Source organism: Drosophila montana, unplaced genomic scaffold (assembly GCF_035044405.1).
Source record: "Drosophila montana isolate Dmon_TW-CO22-7 unplaced genomic scaffold, ASM3504440v1 contig_3416_1, whole genome shotgun sequence".
Classification (NCBI taxonomy): Eukaryota; Metazoa; Arthropoda; class Insecta; order Diptera; family Drosophilidae; genus Drosophila; species Drosophila montana.
The window spans coordinates 167,045-194,941 of record NW_026998301.1 but is presented as its reverse complement, the minus strand read 5'-3'; the positions used below and the strand labels follow the sequence as shown (position 1 = coordinate 194,941).

At 40.7% G+C, this 27,897-nt stretch overlaps 1 protein-coding gene across 1 annotated transcript; it reads right to left on the bottom strand.

The window, feature by feature from the left end:
- Positions 1–78: 78 nt before the first annotated feature.
- On the bottom strand, positions 79–26,682 carry LOC135434594 (uncharacterized). The gene is made up of 6 exons (XM_064691201.1): positions 25,650–26,682; positions 3,990–4,342; positions 3,010–3,188; positions 1,558–2,665; positions 835–1,458; positions 79–735 (listed from the first exon to the last, which is right to left on the bottom strand). Exons 1-6 carry the CDS (start codon positions 26,020–26,022, stop codon positions 607–609), a joined length of 2,766 nt encoding a protein of 921 aa, XP_064547271.1. The 5' UTR covers positions 26,023–26,682; the 3' UTR covers positions 79–606.
- Between the last annotated feature and the right edge of the window lie 1,215 nt (positions 26,683–27,897).

Genomic DNA, 27,897 nt, shown 5'->3' with positions numbered 1-27,897 from the left:
TTTTTATTTGGTAGCAGTTTTATTTAAAGGTTTTTACATATTATATAGTATATATATATACAACAAGAACTTGTAAAATTAGGTACTAAAGTTGTGTGTGTGTGTGTGTGTGTGGATTTGTTTTCGTTTTTGTTTTATGTTTTTCATATATATTATGTATATAATTATTACTATTAAGTACTATTATTATTTTTCGACACGCACAAGATTTCCAAACCTTTGGAATAAATTAGACGACTAAAATGTACACATTACGAAACAAAAAAAAATATATATAGATACAAATCTGTGGAATGTTAGGGAGATAAAGAAAGAAAGAGTGGCAGAGAGAGCAAACAGAGGTTTAAAGAATAAATTGAAATAGTTGAGGAATGATATTAATGAACGATCGATGCTATAAATATGTGGACATTTGCTTGCTTGAGACGAATGAGAATGTGCTAAATCAGAGGGGAAACAGAGACAACATTCGAATAGATAGATGTGTCTGTGTGTGTGTGTGTGTGTGTGTGTGTGTGTGGAGAAGTGTTCTCTGTATGGTATTATAAAGTAGTATATGTATTCGTTTATAGTAGCGCATAAATAGTGTGGGGGGAGGACGCCGGCTTAGGCGAGACGCTTTTTTCGACTAGGTGACAAGATTTTCAGCATTGTGACGACGGGCGCCTCGAAGGACATCGAGACGACAAAGGACAGGAAATAGGAGGCGACCGTCAGACCAAAGAACATGACGACCTGTAAAGACACCAGAGAGAGAGAGAGAGAGAGAGAGAGAGAGAGAGAGACACATATAGAGAAAGTCAAAAAGAGAGAGTGAGAGGGGGGAGGACTTACCATCAAATCGCCGCCCAAATGCAACGGCGCATCCGAGTTGAGCGCCATGGAGCGTATGACAATGGGATGCACCAGATAGGCGCAGTAGGTGACGCGCGAGAAGGGATAGAGGCAGGGCGCCGAGAGCAGCGAATTGATATAGCCGCCATAGCCCGTCGAGCAGGCGATGGTGATCCAGGCCAGGGACAGCGCCCACGCCGAATGGCTCAGCGAGCTGTAGGCGGCCGCCGTGAACTGCGAGAGATCCGTTCGGTACAGGCCGAAGACGAGCACGAACAGATTCAACATGGCCAGCGTCCAGGCGGTGGCCACCGTCAGCCTGGGCAAACGGATCTTGCAATTGGTCCGGAACAATATCCAGCCGACGGCCATGCCAATTAAATACGGTCCCAGCCTGGTCCAGGGCTTGTCGTAGATCTTGTCGAACAGCGCCAAGGGATCATCGGTATTCGGACGATGGTTGTTCGTAAAGGCAATCACGGCTGTCGTTATCCAGGATAGCACCAGAAAGACCAGCGTGGTGATTGCCGACAGCTTAAAATGATTCACGCCCACGATCAGGATAATGGCGCCGATCATATAGAACTGCGTGTCGTTCGCCAGATACCAGCTCCACAACATGCACTAGAGATTGAGAGTGAGTGGCAGAGAGAGGGGGAGAGAGAGAGAGAGAGGGATTTGGATTAGGCTAGTCTAATCGGACACCAAGTGGCTGGCACTCACCATCTCATCAACGGGAAACAGCGTATTGATGTAGAGTATGTTGCGCCACCAATAGTCCGGGCAGGTTATGTGATCCATGGTCGGCGGATCGAATATGGAGTAGGCGGCCAGGTAGCGCATTGTCACCTGGACGACGCCCAGCACAAACAGATAGGGGGCGGTTAGACGCATAAAGCGATAAGCGACCAGGCCAAAAAAGTGGGCAGTGCCGGCGGTAAACTCGTTAGTGCCCTTGGTCAGCTTGTTCAGCTTGCCCTTGGCATTGGTCCGGAAGTACAGGTAGGAGATGAGGAAACCGCTGATGAAGAAGAACGTGTCCACGCTGAACGGTCCGTTCGTGATCGCCTGAAAGAAGAAGTTCTGCTCGACCTCTTTGCGCATCTCCATGTTGTCCGAATACTTGAAGACAACAATGCACGTGTGTCCCAGTATGACCCAGGCCATGCTGAAGGCCCGCAATCCGTGGATGCAGGGTATTGTGTCGGCGCCCACGTTCCGATCGCAAATCGCATTGAAGTTCGTGATGGCCGAGAAGGAGAGCAACAGTTCCGAGTAGATGCTTAGCTTTTCTGGCTCGTGCAGGTGACCCTCCAGGTGCTCATCCGAGTTGCTATTGTTGTTGTTGTTGTTGTTGTTGCTGTTGCTGCCGCTTCTGCTGCTGCCGCTGCCGCTGCCGATGCCAACGACTGCGCTGCCGCTTCTGCTGCTGCCGCTGCTGCCTCCCTGATGACGATGATGATGGTGCACGGTCATGCGCTCGTGATCGTGATGCTCGAGCTCATGCTCATGCTCGTGCTCGTGCTCGTGCTCGTGCTCGTGATGGTGTCCATTGCCGCTGTCATTGTCGCCGGCGGGCGGCAGATGCAGCACCAGCTGGTCGAGCTGCTTCAGCGAGTCGGATTGATTGATTGATTGCTTCAATGGGTCCTCGTGGCCGGTCATCGTGTCGCTGTAGTCGGAGGAGGCGCAGCCAATGCCGGAGCTCGTCTCGCTGTTGTTCATCATCTCCTTGTCCTGCAGGCGCAGCGCCTCCTGCAGCTGGCGCGTCAAGTAGATCTCGTAGAGCGTGCCGCAGCAGATCAGGCCGAGCACAATGCCGGATACCACGCTAGAGGGGGGAGGGAGGACTGTTAATAGGTTGGCCAAACAAATGCGGGGCGTGGTCCCGTTCCCCCTGTCGACAGTTTCGCTTTTCAATTATTTTCGGCCATTTCACACGACTTCCCATGCTAATGGCCACAGCCATAGCCACAGCCACAGCCACGGGCACAGCCACGGGTACAGCCACGCCCGCGGCCTGGAGGGGCACACACTGTTTACGCTGGCCATTAGCGCCTAGCCTCACGCTCAGTTTTGAAAGTGAGTTTTTTTCTTCTTTTTCTTTTTCTATTTTGTTTTTTTTTTTTTTTGGGTCGTCTTTCTTTCTTTCTCGCAGTCGCTTTTGGTACTTACATCAGCAGGCAGAAGGTCTTGTCCGACCATATGTTGAACTCCTTGTCCGTGGGCACGCGTATGTCCAGCACGCGCAGCTCTCGGCTGGGCAGCTCCAGCCGCGCATAGCCGCTCATCCGATGCACGTCCGCAATGCTGCAGGTGGAGGGCAGGCACATGCCCATGTAAATGGTGCGCAGCTACAAAAAATAAAGAACATCATTAAAAAAAGATGCTTGAGCAGCTAAAGCGAAGCAGGGAGAAGCGAAGAAGTGAGAAGTTATCATTGTTTAATGTGATAAGCAAAGCTCTGAGTTACTTGGATACATCTTCGTTTGTAAAATATACGACAAAATAAGAAGCATGCGCTTCTTGCTGCTCTCAATACCTTAACTTAACCTCGCTTCTCGCTTCGTAATCCAAAAAAAGCATGCCTCGCTAGAGTAGTTTGTGTATACCCAATTCATTATTGACTTTGACATTAATTCTTTGAAATTATTTTTAGCCGTGAGCAGCAAACAGAAGCATGAAGCGCCACTACAGAATTTACAAAGCAATACTTCAATTTATGTTTACAAATTATCGCACTCTCAGATCATTCAGGCCAATTGGAGCCAACTTCTAAACGTTTTGTTAGCTTTAATAGATAATATGAACGAAGGAAATAAGCTTAAAGTGAGAAGCAATCATATCATATTTTATTGCGATAGGCAAAGCTGTGCGATTTCCGCTGATTGACTGCTTCAACTGTTAAGCTTACGACAAAATTAGAAGTCTGAGCTTCTCGCTGCTCTTATTACTTTCACTTATCCTCGCTTCTCGCTTCATCATGCAATAGAAGCATGCTCCGCAAGAGAAGTTAGTTCATTTTCATTTGGGCAATGAACCAAAAGAAGTGCTCGAACGAACTTTAACTTCTCGTTTTTCTATAATACACTTCTCTCTCATGACTCACTAGCATTTCAATTGCTTTCTTGTGTCAGGGATTACATTCAACTTACCACCTGTGTTGGCATCGTCTCATTTAGCTGCAGCTTGAGCACATAGAAGCCGGGCAGAAACGGAGGCGGCGCATTGTAGACGCTGCTGTAGGCCTCGGCATATGCCTCGGCAAAGGGCAGTCCATTGTTCCGATTCCCATTCCCATTCCCATTCCCATTCGCGTTCCCGTTGGCATTGGCATTCCCATTGTTCGCTGTGCTGTTGTCCTTGCTGGCGGTGCTGTTGGGGCTGCTGCTGCTGCTGTCGATGGTGCTCGAGCCATCGTAAATGGCATCGCAAAGGGCCAACGAACCCATCCAATAATTGTTGCCATAGAAGAAACCGGATGTATAATGGCCGGAAGCATCGTCCACTGCGAAAAAGATACAAAAAAAAAAAGAAAAATGCAAATGAAATAAAATAAAATAAAATAAAATAAAATAAAGAAAATGTTTAAAGAGAAGGGCATTATTTAATGTGCGCTCACAGTAGCCAAGACCCCAAATCGAACACTTATCTCTGCGAATTACAACTTCTCCTTTTCTTCCAACTTCTTCCTCTCTCCACTGCCGCTCTTATACCCTGCACACAGGGTAGGTTATATTGGGCACAAAGCTCTCAGCCTATTATCGATAAAATGGCTCTAAAATCGATAAATATCGATATGCAGCCGCACATTTTTCTGTAGCTCTCAAACATTCAAAGGAGCTGAGCTTAAGAAACTTGATAAATAGGCTCTCGAAAATTAGTTTATTTAATTTATTGTTATGCCCTGTAATTTGCGTTTTCTCTGCTTACTGGCATTTAGAGCCTTTTACAGGGTGTCTGCGTGCCAGTCTTTGATTTGTTTGCGTTTTGTCTTCGCGTTTTGGTGGCGCATAAAAAAGTTGCAGCTGCTTCAGCTCTGCTGTTGTTTATTATATAATGTTGCTTGCTGGCCCCGCTTCCCTCCCCGCCACACCTGCCCCACCCCTTGCCCTACCGTTTGCCTGCTTGCAACATGTTGCCCACTGTGGCACCTCTGTGAATTTATGTCTCAGCTCAGCTTTGCCATGTGATCTTCTCCTGTGTTGTTCATAATACGTATATTTGCACTATGCGTTTGTTGTTGTAGGTTGTTGTTGTTGTTGTTGTAGGTTGTTGTATGTTGTTAGTTGTCTTGTAACCAGTTGCCAGTTGGGCAGTTCGCAACCAGTTTGCTGCATTCGTAACTGAAAGCTCACAGCATCAAAAACAAAACAAGTAGGTGTTGCATTAGTCGGCAGTGCCCGACTAGCAGATACCCTGCAATCAGCAGCGACAAGCGCTCAGCCTCAAGCTGATCCTCTTCTTCAGTTTACGTCCCACATTAAGGGAAATACCTTCCTAAATAACTAAGCCATTTATTGTCCAATACATTTAAGATTTTCTGAGCACAAATATAACATCCAAATGTGTGTATATATCTAGGTCCAAGAAAATACCTATACAAATGCGGCTTTCTTTCAATTTTGGGGGCATGGGGAAAAGATAAAATATGCTTGATTAGCGCACACAACTTGATAGCCTTAATATTAACTTTTGTGACTTAAGCTCTTGTGAGTGACGAGATATGAGCAAAAACCTTCAGCTGATTATCGATATTTATCGATTTCGCGGCAACGCAATGAACTTAACTTGATCTATGCGGGCTAAAGGAGGCTTTGCCTTCTAACATTCAACTCTCCCGCTCTGGAGTTAACTGATCAAGAATATATATATATAAATATATAAGATATGGGTTTTGAAGATGCCTGCTGTTGGCTGTAGCAAACATTGGGACAACATTGAAATACCCTTTTTCCATGCATTTGCAATGGGCACAGGGTATTAAGACAACAGCAACTGAAGCTGAAGCTGCGACTGCGCAACAATTTGTTGTCGTTTGCAAAGTTGTTGTTGATTGTTGGTTGTTGTTTTTGTTCGTTGTTGTTGCAGACATTTTGGCATTTCGGTTGACAATTTTAATGCCAGCTGTTGGGCCGTGCGTGGCGCTGGCTTCCTTCTGGCTGCAAACGAACGCAACACCTTTGGCGCTCGCCTTGACCAAGACGCAGATTTACGCGTGTTTTTTTTTTTCATTAAAGGCAGCGCGAGCGGTGCTGAGGGGGCACTGGTGTTAGGTTGGTAAGGGGGGGGATGGGGGGATGTGGGGTGCTGTGCAAAGGGGAAGTAGTCTGCTTGTTGCTGCATTAGGCCATGACCGTGAGCAGGTTTTAACTTGATCCGCACGGGGCAGCTGCATTGCGTTTTGCCAAGAGGAGGGGCGAAGGGGGGGGGGGGGTTGTGATGTGGGGAGACTTGGCCGCGGAAGGTGGGGTGGGATGTGGGGTGAAAATTGGGAGCTGATTTTCCTCACCTGGCTAAGCGTTTAGCGCACTGTTAATTGATTAACCAATATTATAAATTAATTTGGGCAATTCTCGGCCCGCCAAAATGTGTGTGCCAAAAGTGTGACCCATTTAAATGATACTCTAAATACCCAATAAAATTGCGTAAGTAGGGTATGCTGAAGTTGTGCTCACTCAAGCAACAGGCAGAGGTAAACATAATCAGTATATATCTTTGATCAGGAACTTAGTCAATATTCCCAAGACCGTTTATCTGTTCAAGTCTAAGTCGATCCTTGAAAATCGATATATATCGATCACCCATTTCGATAGGTACATCATTCGAAAGCAGTCAGACGCAGAGATTTACTACTAGTTTTAAAGATTTTTGTTGACCTACTTGGTGTTTTATCGAAATCGATATTTATCGATATATCAAATGTTTATTTTAAGTGTATACTAGTTTCTCAAGTAAAAGTACAACAAATTTGTTACGTTAATTCGCTCACGGCGATTTCTATAGGCATGTGCTTTTAAAATCGATAAATATCGATATTAAACTATGCACGAGCATGCAATCGATTTTAAGATCTAGAGACTGCAATCTTGCACATACGGCACGTAGCTCAGTAATGTCGATAGCTGGACGGATTTGATTAGAATCGATAAATATCGTTAGGTATCGATAAATATCGATAATAGCTGGAGACAAACAATTTGGTTGGCTGCTGCTCGCATACTCTACGCACCGCAAGCTATTTAGATGGCAACGCTTGTTCGCCCCAAATCGATAAATATCGATATCGATACATATTTCAATCATATCTTAGAGACTATCGGTGTGTGGGTTTCCTTGTAGCATATAAAGGCCAAGTTTCGTGCATATCAATAATTCGGATTTATATTTTTCTGTATAGGGTATCTGCCAGCTGGGCACTCTCGACTTGCTGAGTTACCTATTTCCCACACGCTCCCAGCCCTTGTCTTTCGCCCGCTGTCCGCAGCTTCCCACCTCGCCCTCTGTCACATTTTTGTAATGTTTAAACTTTAAACGTGTTTTTGTTGTTGTTGTTGTTGTTTTCTCTCTTTTCAATTTAATTTGCGATTGAGGTCATTTGATTTCTGTTGGCTCTTTGGGACATTGTTGTTTTGGCTTTTATGTAATTGTTAGGCCAACTCTGGTTGGTTTTTTTCTTTTTATTTCTTTCGCATTTTTTCGGTAACAGCTGAGGTCTTCGTAGATCTGTGGGACCTCTAACTAGTCGGATTTCATTTGTATTTAGCTCTCAGTTGGTTTTTCTTTTTTTTGATGTCTCATGTTCAATTGAACGTGTCATTCAAGCGTTTAACGTGTGTCTTCAACAAAAGCGTCCGACAAAAGTAATCAACTGATGAAACAGAGACCCGCAAGACAGATCCAAAGAGACACAGACACGGCTCCCATCAAGGTAAACGTCGCGATGTACATGACAAAAGCCCGGAGCTGAGCAACAGCAGCCGGAAAAAGTCCAAACCAGGTAGCGTTTGGACCAGCGTCTTCTCTCTCGCTCTCGCTGACTCGATGACTACCGTTTAACCCCAGCTCGACAAAACACATTTTTTTTTATCATGTACTTTGTACTCAAAGTCTCGCTTGTACTCGCCGTTGTACCCATATCAATTCTTGTCTGGCCGCAAGGTCTCTGCTCCACAAAACGAGATCCGAGAAAAAAAAAATGACACGGTCAATGAGGCTTGCATTGAGGGGCGTTGGACGGTGGGAGGGGCATAATCTTAAGATCAGCAATAAACATGAGCTAGCTTAATTGAAAGTTGTTGACCGATCTATTAAAACCGAATCTGAAAGATCGAAAAGATCGACTTAAGAAACGGTTTTTCAACCTTCAAACTGTTTTGGGTTACATAAAATTATTATAAATTTGGATTTTATAGGAGCTAAGTTAAGAGATATGGAGCTCATTCCAAGTCTGAAGCAGAAATATCCACAATGTCTAGTAGTTCGTTTATACATACGATCATATTGAATATCTAATAGGTAGTTGGGCATGGTTCGTAGCGAGACGCCGTGGAGGGGCAAAGAATGAAGAATAGCTTTGTTAACTTAAGATTCGAGCTGTTTTCTTTCAAATATAATAATATATGATAATAAAAAACATAATAATATAAGATTGTACGCATGCATTAAGTTTCAATTTGAACTGAATAACTTGTTATTTTTTGAAACTACATTGGTGTAATAAGTTTAAGAGTCCTCGTTTGATGAACCTTTGGGCAATTGAACAAGAAGTACGCTGGTTCAAATCCCAGAACAATTCATTTACTAAGCTATATAGTTGCTATATGTAGTATGATTGTTTGTAATTCTACCAAGATACACATATAAACATGAATATTTAAAACGTTTTACAAGTTAATCTTACAATTGTGTATACCCTATATGATAAAGCTGCCAGCTGCAGCGATTCGGGTAAAAGCTCTGCTTTAGATAATACTGTGAGAGCTTCTCTAGCTAAGCATCACCTACTAATTGGTTTTTCCAATCCCAGAGACAATCGCAATTCGCAGCATATGCGAATCGAGTATTTATGATTTTAATAAGTTTGTCCACTAAAAATAACGTGCTTTGTTTATAGATACTTCGTCTGTCATACTTCTGTTTAATAATTATTAGCTGATTTGTTTTAGGCCAAAAAAAAAAAGTTGCTTTTATTCGGCATGTCGAAAAGTAGACACTCTTCCTCGCAAAGCAGAGGCTATATATACAGATAGCAGATACTATATATATATATGTAATGCTCGACTTCTTGATCTGTATTTGTATATGTATATATATCTTAAAAATGTATATACATATAGATATATAAACATATCAGTAAATAATATAATATATATGTTTATATATTTTTTATCTTATTTTGTATACCCAACTACTGTTCAATTCCTCTATAACTATATTATTTAAAAAAATATCAGGCTGGCCTTGATATATGCTTAAGCTATAGCAAAACAGTCTCAGCTCGAGCTGAGTTCGCATAGCACTTGTTACATACGCAGCAGAAATGTGCAGCATACCCTGCACGCTGTGAAGAATGCGTTAAATACTTGTGTTTACTGTGTAGTTAAATAATTGTCGTCTAGCTGAGAATCAATATTGTCTATAGGAAGCTACGCTAAGATTTATATGCTGTTTTTTTTTTCATTTTTTTTTTGGCTAGTTTGAGGCTCGGGTTTTGGCTTTTATGGCCAGAGTTTTGTTGCCTTAAAAATGCCACTTGTTGTGCTCGATTAGTGGGTATTTCTTTTATTTCTCTCGCTTTTTTTGTTTTTGGCTATTTTTTCATTGTCACTTGAGTGTCAATGAAATCGCCAATTGAAAACAATCAGCGAATTGTCAAGAGCGGGCTTGACTGACCGAGAGACAGAGAGAGAGAGAGAGAGAGAGAGAGGGAGAGGGGGGAGGAGGGACGGCTCTTGGAGGCAGGCTGTGGAGGTTGGGCAAAAATCAAAAAATATTATCGCATTGGGGTTTATCTGAAATGGGGCGCCTGCGCAACAGAGGTGTTAACACTAAAACCGATTACAGCACAACAACAACAACAACAACAACAACAACAACAATGACAACTATTTCAACAAGTTTGCGGCGGAGAGGCGGACAGGGCACAGGCACGCCCCGCGGTGGGCGCCATCAAATGACAGCGACAGAAAAATAAATAAAAAATATATAAAAAAAAAACTGTTGAAATGTTGTGTTTGATTGATGAAACGCTGCACAAAAATAATCATAAATAATGTGCTTAACACACGAAACAACAGTTCAACAATAAAAAGAAACAACAACAACAACAACAACAACAACAATGAGACAACAACAAATAGTTGTAGTGTCGTCTGGCACTTAATATTATTATAGAGCTGCGCGGCCCATTGCGAAAGGTTTGCAAAAAAATAAAAAATATTACAACAAAAATGCCAAAAGTAAATATGTAAGGGTGCGCGAGTCGGGCGTGCTCGACTAGAAGTTACCCAGCGTCGAACATTCCAGCTGATTAAATCTCACTAAATAGAGCTCATGTATTCTCAAGTAACTCAGGTGTTTATAGTGGGAACTTTATGAAATTTGCAGGCCTTAAAGAAGATATAAAAAAGAGTGTGTATACCAAAGCGCAAGGCTCGAACTTTAAAGAGGGGTGTTTTTCAAATTCGGGCGGGAATGAGCGGAATTGTCCAGAAAGTGATATATTCCAGATCTAGGCATACTATACGAAAGCCGACATGCCAAGTCTGGTGCACTTAGCTGCTATATTCCTCGAGTTAAGCAAAAAAAAAACCATATCTCAAAATCGATATTTATCGATAACACGAAAACAGAAGTAGATACCAGCGTATAGTCTTCCAACTTCAAGTAGTCTGTGGAAAGGGGCCCAAACACAAGTCTCCAGCTATTGCAATTGCCCAGTTTCATGTGTGTTCACAGCAAGACAGACGGACAAACGGACAGGCGTATAGCTGGACATAGAACATAGCTATATAGCTGGAGTATATGTATTCCAGCTGCCTGTTGCACCAATATACCCGACGTAGTTTCAATTGTTACAGAGCTCAAGAACAAACGTTTTATTTGCGTGTATTTTTTATTGTTTGCAACGCGTTTCAAATTTAAAGCACGCAATTAAAGCAACAAGAAACGTGCGTCAGAACCATTCGGAAACCCATTAAAAAATGATTATTAATATTATTTTTTGTTTATATATTATCGTTATTTAAATCGTTTTTCCAGCAGCTTATGAAGTTTGCTGTTGCTGTTTTTGGTCAGCCCAAAAATAGTTTACATGTCACAGTTGAGTCTTCAGTTTGTTTAATGTGCTTTACGTGTGCTCCGGCCCTTTGGCCGGGCGTCCCGCCCCCAAGACGACATCATGACACTTCTGGCCGTGCCCAAAATTCTGTTTGTTTTGCCTCTCGTTGCCGTCGTAATCAGTAGAATCAACAAATTCCTTCAAATTCCAAACAGGTACCCAACGTTGACAAATCTCTGTCTTTCTCAAGAACCCACAGATCTCGACAAACTTCCCGTGGATTCCAAATAATAACCAAACGCACCTCGACGAAAATGTCAACAGAGGTGTGTAAAAAGTTCTTTTAATAAGCAGATTTTTTTTGGGGAACCTATTTAAATATAAATTCAAGCTATTTCTCGAATATATGGTAAAAACTTCTTGAATGGAAAATCACCGGGTAGAGAAAGTTCTTTAAAGATCCAAATTCAAATAAAGCACAAATCTGAAGTCTTTCAACAGATTTTATAGAGAAGGAGGAACATGTTTATATAATATTGATATTCTCTTTCGAAATCTTTCTATCTTAAGAAAAGTTTGTAATAATTGTAAATTGTAAAATAAAGCCTATATAAAAATTGGAAATATTATATTTTGGAAATCTTTCTATATTCTTTTTAAATAAAGTTTCTAAATATTTTATATTCGAGATCTTCTATATATACATATTTTTTTAATATTTCTAAATATTAAATTTACGAAATCTTTGCATATTATTTTTCAATATTATATTTTCTAAATCCTTCTTTTATTTTCTAATAATATTTATAATTATTTTATTTTCGAGATCTTTCTATATTCTTTTTTCTTTTTTTTTAATTTGTAATTAAGAATACCCATTTTATTTTTATTTGAGTTTCGATGTTGTTATTTCGTTGACAGTTTACGATCTTGAAACAGATTTGCAAACAATTTACGCTGTGTGCGAAAAGCGCAGCTTCTGCTGATGATCGATCTTTAACAAACACTCCACATTTCTTATAGACACAGCTGCGCGTCATGATGATGATGATGACGATGATGATGATTATGATTTGTGGGCGCAGATGCGTTCCAAGTGATTTATTAGTTAAGATCTTTACAATCGATTTGTTAGCTAAGATCACCGATAGCTCTATATAGCTTAGATATGTCAGATCAGATACTTTTCGATTCGTATTCTCTATAACTGTATGTGTAGAAAATAATAAAAAATTTAACACCTTTCTCTGTTCTTAGAGAGATCTCAAGTGCACTCTAATTAATCGCTACATTGGGATCGCATTATAATAAGCCCAAAAGTGGATTAACTTCATCGAGCTGTTTGATAAGTTAAGATTGTGTCTTTTCAAATACTATATGCTTAAAACTTTATTATTTTTTTTAAAAGTAAAGGTCGTTTTGAAGAACCATCTATTATAAGTAGAAAAGATCCGCTAATGCTTTTCTAATATCTCCTTAGCAGCTGATATCTTCAATGTTCTAAGTCCCACATACCCCTAACATGCCACGGGGTATACACCTATCTAAACAATTTTGTAATCTTTCCGATTCTCGACGCATTATTGAACGCGACTTTGCGTTTACATTCTTTTAGAATTTTATCTCGCTTATTTGACTAGTTTTCAAGGTGCACACGCAGTTTGTAAGCCCGCCAGAAAAAGAGAAACAAGTTAAGAGGTTCTAGTCGGGTTCTCCCAACTAGAGGATACCCTGAACCCACTTCTTCTGATAGGCGATAGGTATAAAATGAAAAATACTATACTCTAGAAGCTACATGTCAAGTTTGGTGACTCTAGCTCTTATTATTTGCCGAAATTGCTCAAAAAACAGAATTTCGATATCGATTAATTGGAAACGGGGCAAGTTATCGAATATCGGAAACAAACTCGATCTGCGCGGGGACTAGGAGGACCTACATCTAAAATTTCAAGTTTCTAGCTCTTATAGGTTCTGAGATCCTTGCGTTCATACATACGGACAGACGGACAGACGGACGGACGGACGGACAGACGTACGGACGGACATGGCTATATCGGCTCGGCTATTGATGCTGATCAAGAATATATACACTTTATGGGGTTGGAGATGCTTCCTTCTGCCTGTTACATACATTTGCACAAATACATTATACCCTGTTTACCCATTTTTAATGGGTACAGGGTATAAAAAGTGTCGCATATTTTTTGCTGGCCCAGTTAATTTACTGCCAGCAGCTGCTTGTCACAGTGAGCGCACTTTGACTGCGATTAGGGCTAAACTATCCACGAACACGCACTGGCACGATCGCAAATTATTATCCCAAGTTCAACTTTGTCATTAGAACTTGGGAGTCAATAAACTGACAGCTGGAAAAAGTTTGGGTGAGGGGGAATCTGTCAACATTAAAGGCGTGTGTTGTACATTTATTTGCGGGTTAAAACACTTTTTTCGACGAATAAAACGCTTTCCAGTTGCTTCAATACCAAAGTCCAAACATTTTAGTTTTTATACCCTGAACCCATTGAAAAGGTGCAAAGAAGTGTAAAATGTATTTGTGCAAATGTATGCAACAGCCAGAAGGAAGCATCTTTGACCCCATTAAGTATATATTCTTGATCAGCATCAATAGCCGAGTCGATCTGGCCATGTCCGTCTGTCTGTCCGTCTGTCTGTCCGTCAATATGTATGAACGCAAGGATCTCAGGTCCTTTAAGAGCTAGAGACTTGAAATTTTAGCTGTAGGTCCTCCTAGTGCCCGCGTAGTACGAGCGTGTTTGAAATAATCGATAGCTTGCGATACAAATCGATATGTTGCAATGCTGTTTTTTGAGCAAATCTCTTAGTTTTTAAGAGCGAGAGTCACCAAATTTGATATGTAGCTTCCAGAATAGTAAACATATACAAATCAAGTATATAGTTTTGGCTACCGCCACCAAGAAGATTTAGGGTATCAGCTAGTCGGGCACTCTCGACTAGAGCACCTTGTACTTGTTTAAAGTACATTTCTTAAGTTTTTTTATTTTTATGCAGTTCTCTATTGTGTAACTAATGCCCAGAAATCTCAATCTTAAGTTTTGCTTTGCTTCCTTAAATATTAAAGATTACATGTCTGAGCGTCGGACCAACAAGCCGAAGTTCGCTGGTTCAAAGTCTGAGTTTTTAAAAATCAGCGACTTATCAGCAGAGTTAGCTTCATTAGAAGCTATCCCGTCCACTCCCTTAAATTGTACGTTTAATTTATGTAATTAAGAAAAATTGTTTATAATCAAAAACTGTTTAAGCCTAATATTCAGACGTTCAATAAAAATAAAAAACTGCTCCCATTCGTTTTAGAATGCCGCCGGCGAGTGTTCAGATCTTTTGCATTACGTGCCAAGAGCTAATCAGTTTTATGATTCGAGCTTAACAGTTGAGGTATTTTGAAATATCTCGCCAAGCACATCTCGAGCGCAATTCAGAGTTATGAGTGGCAATTGTTGTTGTTGCTGTTGTTGTTGCTGTTGCTGTTCGCGATGTTCGCCTAATTGCGTCACATCAAAGGCAAAGCACGCAATTTAACGCTTGGCAAGCGCAGATCGTCAAAGCCTTGATATGCCAGCCTCTGTTCGCCTGACTGCAACCCAAATCTGCAGCAATGTTCACTTCCTAGTTTCAACAGCAACAGTTGCTGCGGTGTTGCGGTGCTGCCTTGCAACGCACGAGCAACAATTGTTATTCAGGTCTTGGAACGGAGACATCGCAATGCGTGCTCCGCAATGTTTTTGCCAGAGTTTCAATGTCAATGCTGGTCTCAGTTGTTGTTGTTGTTGTTGTGGGAGTTGTTGCTGTTGGGGTTCAAGTGCAATATGTTGCTGCTGTTGCCGTTGCTTTGTCGCCCACAAGTGGCATTGCCAAAGATTAGACAATTGACAGACGCTGTCAATACCAGCAGCAGCAGCAATAAGAGCTACGCAAAAGTGTTTTAGTCGGGCGTGCGCGACTACGAGTTACCCAGCGTCGAATATTCCAGTTGCTTAAATCTCACCAAATAGGTCTCATGCATTCTCAAGTAACTCAGATGTTTATAGACCGAACTTTATGAAATTTGCAGAAAGAATATATAAAAAAGAGTGTGTATACCAAGGCGCAAGGCTCGAACTTTAAAGAGGGGTGCTTTTCAAATTCGGGCGGGAATGAGCGGAGTTGTCCAAAAAGTGATTTATTCCAGATCTAGGCATACTATACGAGAGTCTACATGCCAAGTCTGGTGCATTTAGCCGCTATATTTCTCGAGCTATGCCAAAAAAAAACCATGTCTCAAAATCGATATTTATCGATAGCGGTTATCGAAAGCAAAACGACAAATTCGGTCTGCGCATGCTTTAGGAATATTTCCAGTCTGTAGCTTCTGTTGTGTCAGGGATCAACGCGTTCAGATGTCTGGGTCGCCTCTGCACAACACGTTTATACCCTTTTGGGTCACTCTCAATGGGTACAGGGTATAACATCAACAGCATCAACATGAGTATTCACAGCTTCATTATGAGCAACTGTTGCCGCTGGCGCTTTCGCCGCGAACATTGACAGCAATTTGTGCTCCAATTCGCGGGCAACAAAGAGCGATAGAGAGAGAGAGAGAGAGAGAGAGAGAGAGAGCGCGAGCGCGAGCGAGAGAAAGGGAGAGCACATGTTTACGTGTCTTTGGATTGTTTTTTTTGTATTTCTCTTTATAATTTCGTTTCATTTACGTTTTCGGCTCTTATATCTGACGGAGATTCAGCACAAGGTCAGCTGCATCTTCAGCTACGGCAGCTGCTTCAGCCATTGCCATTGGCGACCCGTTTTGTGGCTTGGCCAACTCTTGACTGATGACTAACTGGTATTTCACCTGACCAGGGTCTGCACTGTCCCCCCCTTCCATCCCCACACCCCCGACCACATACCAAATGCGTTTCTGTCTTCAGCTCAAACACGTGGCAATGGTCAGTTTTTTGTTATGTTTTGCGTAATGTGCGTGCCAGATTGGATCGGATATATGTATATATATATATATATATACGTGAGCGCATGTCAAAGATTTATCAAACGCAGTCTCTGCTTGCTCAGGGCTGCATTTGCATTTGCCGCTCAGTGCCATTAATAACACTATTAACACTGCTAATCGCGTTCGTTGCCTCAGTCATTTGCAATGGAATTTCGTAAAATAATTACAAATCTTGATGAACTTGTAAACGTGAACAAAACTTCTGCCAACTGCCAACTGCCAAATGCCAAACAGTCATCATGAAAATGCACAAATTTTGTTTTCGACAATTTACTTCAATTGTAAATCAATTACAGCTAATAATGGCCCGATATATATATGCTATGTATGCATGGATATATTATGTAATACGTGAATATGTATTAATTGTATCTGTTTTTCTGTGCCATTTGCCGAGCCGCTCATTAGCAAACTTCTGTCATTAGGGATAGTGCATCAATAATCAATGAATAAATCGAATGCCTTTAGAATTGGAAATTGACGATGCGAGATTTATAAATTAATCTATGTATATACATATATATATATCAGAATTTTCAACTGGCAAATACAATTTTTGTTTTTAATTTGTATTCCAAATTTCTGTCATCTTATTGATTCTTTAAAGAATATTTTGTTTAGCAAGTTTTAAAGGAAACCCAACAAAAATGTTAAGCTGCAATTTGCATATTATGAAAAATCTTGTTTAAATATTCAAAATACGTCTTTTTCTACCTTTCCCTCTACGTAACCTCGTTGAACTCGGGATCTGTAAAGGCTATACTAACCAAAATTGGTATGCGGCCACTCTAAGATCAAAAAAGCGCAAAAGCTTTTAAAATTCATAAATATTTTTGCGAGTACTCGAACAAAATAAATTTTAAAATAAATCAATATAAAAAATGTAATAAAAGTTAATAACAAATTAATTAAATGAAATAAAAGATAATAAAAAAATAAATAAAATAAAATAAATAAATTAAGAAACTCAAAAATATAAAAACTAAATACAAAATTTATGAGAATACATAAAAAATGTATAAAAGAAATTAAAAATGAACAAAAAATAAAAATAAAAATAAATAAATAATAAATTAAATAAAAATATTAAAAAATAGATAAAAAAAAAGCATTCATAATTGCTATTAAATAAAATTCGATAGACAAAAAGACTGCGAAAATTTGCATTGAATTATTTAAAAAAAAAACAATAAAAACAATTTAGGGCAAAATATAATTATTTTAAGCGAGCGAACAAAAAAAAAACCTTTGGCATCGGCGCTTTAAATTGTCTTTTTGCCATTTCTGTGGCCATTTGCGCAGTTATATAAGCTGTCACGCCCCCGCGCCCCGCGCCCCGCGCCACAAAAAAGTGGCACCCATTTTGGGAGCCCAGCGCAAAATGCGCAATCGCCAAATGGCCACAACGCAATGCAATTATGGTCAATAACCCCAAATAGAGCGGCATGCAAATTGTTGTTGTTGTTTGTTATTTGTTGCTGTTGTTGTTGTTGCTGTTGTTGGCCAGTTTCATAAGCATTTCCAAATGCTCGACACGTCCAGACGTGCGGCTTTTACCTAACGGAAGTGATTTTCAATAGCGACTTTTACCCGCGCGTTTCAGTGTCAAATTCGAAAATGGGGCCAAGCCATAACGAGGCCTCGAGAATGCACTTGCACTTGGCGATCGAGCTGCGACTATGTCTATATAGTCGCTATGTACATAGATATAGGCATATTTATGCCTATATTGAACTGAGGGGTGGGGAGACCTTCGCTGGAATGCAACGAGCGCGACATAGAAATCGTTTGATTAAAAATGTCAAAGCTAAGCCCAGCCAAGAGCAGGCGTCGCATTAAACTTGAGCCCCAATTTGCGGCAATAAACGATAAACGATAAACGATGGCAATTACGATTACGATAACGTTTCAGCTTGGCCAATTCCGTATGCCATAAGCACACGGATTATGCGAGTATTCAACATCATGCTGATGGCGTTGATGTTCATGTTGCTGCTGATGTTGCTGCTGATGGGTTCCCCTCTCAAGTTTACATAACTCGCAGCTCGTAATTCCATTTCAGGCGCATCGACATCAAATTGTCGTTAATCTGTGCCGTCATCTGGGCAGAGTCTCTGCCAAAAGTGCCAGAGTGCAAGTCAAGTGCAAATATTGTGTCTGTAATCAAATATGGCATTCATAAGCCCTGCTTATGTAATCCATCCATCCATCCATCCATCCATCCCAAATAGCCAAGCAACGTGCAGAAACTGGTTCACACTTAACACATCCCCGAAAACATGGCCATGTTAATCAGAGAAACTGTATCAAAATATGATGAAAACCTAAATCTAAAGTTGAAGTTAAAATAGGTTACATTTTGTAATTGGAAATTATGGAAATTACAAAAAATTGCCTGTACAAGATATCTCTAAAATTGTATAAATACAAGAACTCATCGGGGAATAAATAAGTTTATAGGTTTAAGAAAAATAATTCCTTTAGCCTGTATCTAACATTGGAGGAAACCGTATCAAACATTTCGTTACTTAATCGTTGCACTTGAAACATATTTTATGAATAGAAGTGGAGATCCACGGGTTTCAATTTTACACGGGCGTGTACTTAGTGGAAGCTAACTGCGGCTCATATTTTAGCTATCCTTGCTGCCAAAAGTTGAGTTCCTTCGGCAGGCATTTCTATAATAGCTCAGCCAAAGAAAGTCCAGCTGAATATAGAGTTCCATACGATCTCCTCCATTCGCACAGCTGGCGAAACTTTGGGCACTCGTCAGGCTGTCAGTCGAGCCGCGCCTGACACAGTCACACACATTTAGCATGACTTTTGCGTTTAATTGAAACATTTAACGTTCCATTTGATGGCCCAACAAAATTGTTAACAAGTCATAGCGACTTGACTTGAAGCCAACACGAGATGAACGTTGCAACAGTTGCAACAGACTGTTTTTATTTTTTCTCCTCTTCGTTTAGGCCATAATTCATGATCAAGTGCCCAGTTAAATTGCGTTAATTGCGCGCTGAGCTGAGCAAGTTCGTTGCCTAAGTCTTTTGTTTCTGTGTGCGTGTGCGTGTGTGTGTGCGCGTGTGTGTGTGTGCGTGCGTGCGAGGCAGGCTGCAAAGCTGACAAAATGAACTGAAGCAAGTGGGGAAAAACTCGGTCAAAGTTGAAAGTGGCTGCCACACATATTGACCGTTATTGTTGCTGCCGCTGCCGCCGTCTCTGCTGCCGCCGTCTCTGCTGCCGCTGCCGCTGCCGCTGCAGGCGAACGCACATTTGCCTGGGCCATAATTTTGTTTTCGCCAAAGCAACAAGACAAAAAAAAAACTGCAAGACATTGCAACAATCAAATTAAAGTTAAATTACATAAGCTCAGCGGCTGGCGTCGCTGTCGCTGACGACGTCGGCTTCGACGTCGGCGTCGGCTGTCTGACCAGCAGCTGACAGGCGACGCTTATCTGCAATTGTTGCGGCTGTGTAAAGACAACAACAGCAACAAACTGGGCTGACTTGGCTTTTTGTTGTTGTTGTTATTTGTTGTGCAACTACTGAGTGTGTGTGTGCGTGTGCCTGTCTGCTTCTTCTTCATTTTCTGGCAGCAACAACAACAACAATGGGAAAGCAGTAGAAATTATGTTGCGTGACGTTTCATTTTGCACAAACACTGTAATTGGTAGCTGCGCCCCGCGCCACGCGCCACGCCTCTTGCTTGGCCACAAAGTCGGCTAAGCATATTGGCCTAAAATTGCCAGCCGCTATTGTGTCTAAACTAATGACCAACAACAACAACTACTTTATAAATAAATACAAAGACAAAAACAGGCCAGGCACGAGCCGCCAATTTGCAAACCGGCCAACGGCTCGGCTCAGCTCGGCCCGGCTCGCCAAGTTGGCCAACGACAATTTGGCTTTTGATTAGTTCAGTTTTTTTGTTTTTTATACATATATATATTTCTATTTTTGTTCAATTTTATTGTTTCGTTTGCCCAATTTTGCAGCCGAGTGAAATGCAAGACGAGGTCAGCCAACGAGTCGTTAATTTGGCCAAATTGCAATTGTGGCCAAGCGGAGGTCGATTCGCGGCAAGTTTCCAGGCAAGACGCACCGTGAAAGCCGCCAGCAGGAAGTTTGCATAACAGTCCAAGCACACACACACACACACACACACACACGCACGACATTCGTTGGGCTTGCCCGAGCAAACATTTGCATTTCCTCTTTAGGCCTGCTCACATTTGTTTGCCGCGACGCTGACGAAAGCCTTGGCCAAACAACAGCAACAAATGAGAGCGGCTCCGTTTGCGGACTTCGCTTTTGGCTCCGTTTCATTGCCAGGATTTCTACACACATGCCGTGCGGCCCAGAACCAGCCAAGCAGCCAAGCAGCCAAGCAGCCAGCCATGGCTAAAACGTTTGTCCTTCAAAGCCAAAGCCGCCAGCTGCCAAGGCGCGCTACCAAAACAAAACAGCTTTTCGACTGCCACTGCCGATCGGGCTGAGCGGATGGGTGGCCTAGGGGGGGGGGGGGGGGTGTGGGGGTTGGTGGCCAATCGATTTCCACAATCAACCAAAGCAACGAAGCGTAGTTGCCACCAAATGCGCCAAGCGGCAACAACAATGGCAACTAGTCAGAACGTAGTCCGGCGCGCTAAAGAAACATGAGGCATGCACGACTCTCCAAATACCCGAACCTACGCTCAAAACTCAATTTTCTTAAAAAGTGTCCATTAAATTTTCCATTTGTTTGCCGAGTCTTAGAAAATCGCCATAAAACCAGAAACAGTGTTCTCCACATTTTACCAAAGTTACAAAATTTCATTGAAGTTATAAAATGTCGAGTAATTTCTTTGTTTATCATATCTTAGAATAAAATAATTAATAACTGAAACAAAAATACAAAATTTACATTAACTCAACAGAACACGAATTGATACTAAAAATAGCTTTTTAAATAATTAAAAAAAATCGCCAAAAAAAATAAAGTATTTATATGATACTCCAAACATTTTTATCTCTATAAAATCTTACAATCGCCCCAAAACAGTTTTATCCACATTTTACAGAATGTACATGAAAAAAATAAAAAATTCACATCATGTTTTCTTAATTTAAAAAAATTGCCAAAAATAAAGAATAAAATTGAAAACCAAAAAAAAAACACCCGAATCGCTTTAAGTGAATTTTTGTTTGTTACATTTTAGAGAATTGTCATAAAGTTAAATATATCTTACACTCAAAAATATTTATTTTTTAATATTGAAAAATAGTCTTCTAGTTAAAGGAAAATTGTTTCTTCTATTTTGAAAACAATAAACTATAGCAAAACGTTTTAGAAAATATTTCCGAAACCTTTAAAGCTATTGGCTTAAAACGCGCTGAAAAGTAAAATTTAGTTTTCAGTCTACTTTTCGTTTACGAACTTTTTACTTCCAAAAGTCACACCAAAATTTATATGACCCATTTTATTTTGTACACAAAAGATTTTAATCCATCCTATAACAGATCCTTCAGTACAATTTCAACCCTCATTAACCCAGTTCTTAACTTTTGAAAAAAATTTATAAAAATGTTCAAAACTGAAAAAAACTATTTCTAATTAAAAAGAAGTTATGAAGACCCTAAGGAAAGTCTCCGACTTGGTATATTTTTCAATTTAAGATTATGATTTGTACTCAAATTAAGTTTTGAGTACAAATGTACTTTGTTTTTTACTTTTTTGTTTTGTATTAGTAGAAAAATGTTGAGGTCTTTAAATTTTGGATATGCTTACAATATTAATTGCTGACATGCAATTATAAAAGCGCCAAGTTAATAAGGTCTATTCGAAGTGGAGTACGGGTATTTGAAGCTAGACTCAAATGGGTAAAGCGGCCATAATGATTGGCCATTGATCTTGGCCACTCGAGGCCCGGTCTTGGCGTGCACGGCTTTTAAGTCTCAGACTCTGACGTGATCAAATGCAAAATAAAAAATCCAAAAACCAAACGTAATGAGCATAAAACAAGCAAGAGTGTCGCTCGACTAGCCGATACCCTGCACCCAGTGCTAAGCTGCCTTTGCAAGCAGTCGAGCTTCCTCTCAGGCGGGAAATAGGTGAAAAGTAGACGAGAAGCCACAAACCAAGTTTGGTGCAAGTAGCTTTTATAGTTTTCTAGTTATGTTTAAAAAACCAAATCTCAAAATCGATATTTATCGGAGTTAAGAAAGTTATGAAGCATTTATCGATAAAACAAACGAAAACTTTTTGTAAACTCGTGCTGTTGTCGCAGACTCAGCTCGTTATCCTCGCCAATAATATATATTCCCTATGAGATCGGAGATTCTTGCTTCTGCCTGTTATATACCTAGACAGAAAGCAAGCATACCCTCTCTATCCACTTTCAATGTGTTCAGACAATAAAAAAACGTTTAAATCAGAATAAAAGCCAGTTAAAGTGAATGAATGAATGCGGTTGAATGAATAGCTGAATAGCTGAATAGGCGCATGCAGCTGCGGTTAGCTGGTAGATTGCTTAAAAATGAATCAATCTTATTGTAGAATCAATGTTAAAATGACAAACTTTGAATCATAATTTTAAACATTTTTTATTACCCATTTTTAGTCACACGCAGTGAAACTTTGAAAGCAACTAACCGAAAGGAAAAGAAACAACAATTTTGCTGTTGTTGTTTTCTTTCATTCGTTTTCGCTTCGTCTCGACGGTTTTTTTTTTTTTTTTGTTATTTTTCTTTTTTCTCTTTTTGTGTTAATTGATTGCATAACCGGCAGAAAGAGTGGCAACTCACTTGGACAACACACTCACAGTTGGTCATTCACTCGCGCATTCAGTCAGTCAGTTGGTCAGTTGGTCACTCACTTGCTAAGGTTGTGCGCGCCTGTGTGTGTGTGTGTGTGTGTGTGTGTGTGTGTGTGTGTGTGGGGGGCGTTTAAAAAAGGGGGCGTGCTGCGCACTCGCTGGCGCAACCAAGCCAAAAACTTGGAAAAAGCAACCAAAAGCCAGAAACTAGTCGCACAACATTTATTCATAATTTTGTTGTTGTATTTGTTGTTGCAGCTGCTGCGAGTTGCATGTGCAGCTGATTGCAAGCAGTGCTACTTTTACCAGGTGCCTGGTAAAGTTCATGTTAGCGATTAAACAGGCTCTTGTCAGCGTTTATCACGCGCCGACTTCGTTGTTCTGTGTTGCCAAAGGCTAAAAGTAAAAAAAAAGCTAAGCTTGAATGTTAAATGTTGCTTTGAATGTTGCTGTCAAAGTTCATGTTAGCTGACTTCTAGGCCCTAGTCAGCGCAAGATGTGGCAACATCATCGAACGACTGCTCGAATTTGCCAGCTGCCTGTCAAAATGCATGTTAACTGACAGGCAGTTGAAATTCATTTGGCTTAGCCACACTGCTGTGCAACCAAATGTCAAATGTGGCAACGCCACGACCTTCAGTTGATCGGTTAAAGCCATATTGAATATGTTTTATTGTTTGTCTGCCTCAGCGCTGCCAGATGCTACTAGATGCAGGTTGCATTTGCCAGGTGGCAACACTGGCATAACCATCTTATCAGGTACAGTCAACAGTTAGATGAACTGCCCACTCAACTTTGACAAGACAGAACATGAGCGTAACGAAATCAAGTTAGACAGCTTGTTTAAGTGTTGGTTAACTTTTTGGACAGTAGTGAACGGTGAGCCTTAATACAATATTTGCAGTATTGCATTATGCGGCAATATCCAATTACCATACTGTTAGGGGCCATTGTTCAAGCTGACACCGGGTGCTGACATAATGACCAAACAATTTGCCAAAAAATAACAAAAACAAAACCGAATCGAACCGAACCGAACTGAAAACTGAACGAACTACAAATCAAAATCCAAAAGCACAATTGAGTTGTTTCAAGTTGTTGTTGTTGTTGTTGTGGTTGTTGTTGCTGCTGCTGCAGTTGCAAGTTGTTGTGGTCGGGCAAGAACTAATTGCGACCTTGGCGTCGACAGCCCGCGGTGCATGCATATTCGAACTATGTAGATCCGAGTCTCAAAATGTTGAGAATGCGCCGCGGCAAACGGCACGTTCACATGCAGCGCTCAGTTCTCCATAACCAAAGCAACAAGAGCAACAACCAACAACCAACAACAACAACAAACAACTGTATACCGAAAAGTGAATATATGAATATATGCAAAAGCTATCGATGCATTTCATATGCATATAACTTAATCGAAAATGATTTGGCACTTTGCTTGATTGCTCAGATAATGGATAATGGTCGCCAGTTTTATGGATTGCCCAATAAATGCTCAACAAATTGTATTTATGCGCCATATAGGGCGTTAAGATATGATTAAACAAGTCAGAGCGCGCTCCGCTCCAGTCGAGCCTGCCCGACTAGTAGATGCCCTCAACTCTGGCTTATTCTAGAAGTTGGATCCACGAAGTGACATAAACTCAGTCTGGGCATACCTAATAGGAAGCTACAGACCAAGTTTGGCGTGGGTAGATCTGATAATTCTCGCGATGTGCTTGACAAACATTTTTCAATATCGATTCTTATCGATATTATGCAAGTGGAGGGAGATATCGAAAAATAAATGATCAAATCCCGAGCTTAATCGAGTCTCTAGCTTCTTTTGGCTTCCGTATTCGACTAAACTTTTTATCCTGATCAAGAATATATGTATATATACATACTTGACAGGGTCACAGTTGCTTCCTTTTGCATATTTTCACAACATTTTAAATGGTTTTGCGATATAAAAATACAATTTATGAAGCTATCAGCTTGAAATTAACAAACAGTTCAATAAATATTTTATACATTTGATGGGTCTCCACTTTTAAGTATTTCAGCTTATTCTTCTTCTATAATACTTTCTTATTCTTCATACTCATTTTGTTTCTGAGCTGTTCTCATATATTTTCAGAAAGACTCTGAATTTTATGATCTCAGAATATGCTTGTGACAAGCTGCCTTTTTGTAGGAACTTAAAATATATTTAAAAAGAAGAATTCCTTTTTTCTGAGCTGAGTTAAGTTAAAGCAAGTGTTACGAGTTCTGTTAACCACATTCATATAATATATATATTATTTAATATATTTTTGGTTCTTCGATATATTTCAGCAAACCCAACTTATCGACTGTTCCCAATTGTTATCGTAACTAACCCAACTTGTCGACAGCTCCCAATTTCCATCCTATCGAGCCCAACCTATCGACTGTTCCCAATTTCTATAGTAAATAAACCATCTCAACGATTGTTCAAAATTTCCAACGTAACCTAATCTGACTTATCTACTGTTCCCAATTTCCATCGATTCAAACCAATAACCAATGTATCAACACCAACTTATCAACTGATTCCATTGTATCGAGCCCAACTTACCGACTGTTCCCAATTGCTATTGTAACTAACCCAACTTTATCGATAATTCCCATTTTCCATTGTATCAACCCCAACTTATTATCGACTGTTCCCAATTACAATCGCATCAAACCCAACTTATATATCTACTCTACTACTTACTTTTCACAGCCCACATTTTGGAATCGGTCAGGCCGTGCAGATAGCTGCGCATGTCCTTCGTGCAGTTTACGCTCAGCATTCGTGTGGCTTCGAGGCGTGGCCACTGCGACGCGAGCAGCGACAGATCGAAAACATTGAGCGCATCGCGCAGTCGCTGCGTGCGCGTCAGATCAAAGCTGACGTCGGCGTCGCTGCCGCTGTTGTTGTTGTTTTCCGTGTGCAGCCTCAAATTGATGACATTGTGCTGATCGGCGCTGATGATGGGCGAGGACTTGTTGTCCTTGTTGTCGATGGCCGCCTGCGCGACAGTCGCTGCCAACGCCAGCAGCAGCAGCATCACCAGCTGCGGCCGCAGCGCGCCTTGTAAGCGCATGATTTAAATAAGGCAGAAAAAAAAAATAAAAAATAAAATATCCCACAAATTGATGGGGCACGTTCGACGCGTCGCTTGCCCTGCTTCACTTTCACTCAAAATACACAAAAAAAATATCGAAAAAAAAATAAAAATAAATTGTGCGTGTGTGCATAAACAATTCCAAAAACCTATATAAAAAGTTCCAAAATGTGTGTCGTTTGCTTTTCGTTTTATTTTTTTTATTAATATTTTTAAAAATTTCTTTGTGGACACTTTGTTTAAATCATTTTCACAGCGAGGCAAAGCGAAAAATCGGATATTTAATTATCACACAAAAAGCACACATAAAAAACTCTTCGTTTCTTTTCTTCCTCTCTTTCGGGGCGCCAGTTGTGTAATAAGCGCTGCTCGAGCGCCGCTTAGCTTTTTTAACCGTTAGAATATCTTAGTTTGTTTTCCTTGTCGTATTTTTCGTATTTCGTTTTTGGATAATTTTTGGCTGTTTTTTTTTTTTCTTTTTTCGTCACTTTTACTTTCGTTGCGCGATCGCGAGGCCAGTGATGGAGATGGGGGTAGCCGGGGGCTATAGGTTGGCGGGGCACGATGGCCGTGTGTGTAGTTAGCTGGGAGCTGCGACAAGCGACGACCGCTTGGCATGAACGCACGTCAACGAATTGCGGCTGCGCGTCTTGGCCAGCTGTAAAAATATGCTAACAATTTCAAAAACGCAGCCCAAAAAGTCGCAGCAGCAGCGGTAGTCGCAGGCGGCAGCAGCAGCAGCAGCAGCAGCGGCAGCACGAGAGTCAAAAAGCAACAACTGCAAAAATCTCAGCAGCATAGGCTCAGGCTCACATACACACAGTCAGCGTCAGCGCCGGCGTCTCAGCTGCGGCTCAAGCTCAAGCGCAGCCAGCTTGAAAGCGCAAGTGAGCGCAGGCAGTGCAAAATTTTTACCGTTAGCTTGGGCAAGCGCAACGAAAGTGCTGCAGACAGAGACACACACACACACAAAAGAAATGAATAGGAGAGCCAAAATAGCGAGTGAGAGCGAGAGTGAGGCAGAGCACAAAACAAAAGAGAGCGCCAACGACTGCCGTCGCTGCCGCTGCTGCTGCTTCTGCCGCTGCTACTGCTGCTGCTGCTGGACAGGGGAAGAAAAAAGCCCTGCGTCATCGGCGATGTTGTAATAAGCATTTTGTTAACAAACGAATGTCGTTGTCGCTATTGTTGTTGCTGTTGTTGTTGCTGTGATCGCAGCTATTGTTGTTGTTGTTGTTGTTGTTTTATGTTATGCTGCTGTTGCAAAAGTTGGCCGCAAAAAAACAAATGGGAAAGAAAAAAAAAGAAAGAGAAGAGCCAAAATAAATGAATTCAAACGCGAATGAATAAATTGGCGACTATGTGAATAACTAAGTGAATCAATTAAAGGATTTGGATAGAAGTAAATAAAAGAAAAATAGCCCCCAACGAAAATGAGTACAAATAAGAGCTGAAAAGTTAAGTCAAATAATTCGCTCAACTGATAAATAAATAACTGAATAAGGCAAAAGTGCATGAATACGAATTGAATATTCCAGATGTATTCAGAAACGAATAACTTTATTTATCAATTTAAGAATGAAGATTCAAAGTAGTGAATAAATGTGAAGAAGTGACTTAATTATTGTGAATGAATGAATGAATGCAGATAAATGCATTCAAATATGAGTTGAATTAAGTTGAATTGAGTTGATCGAAACTCAAATACTAATTGACTATGTATGAATAAAAAGAAAGAAGAGAAAAAACAATTCAAAACTAAGAAAAGTCAGGCTATTTGAATAAATACTCATTCAGTCAAGAAAAAGTGAATGAATGCTCTGTATTAGGTTTACGTTGGCCATGCAAATGAAT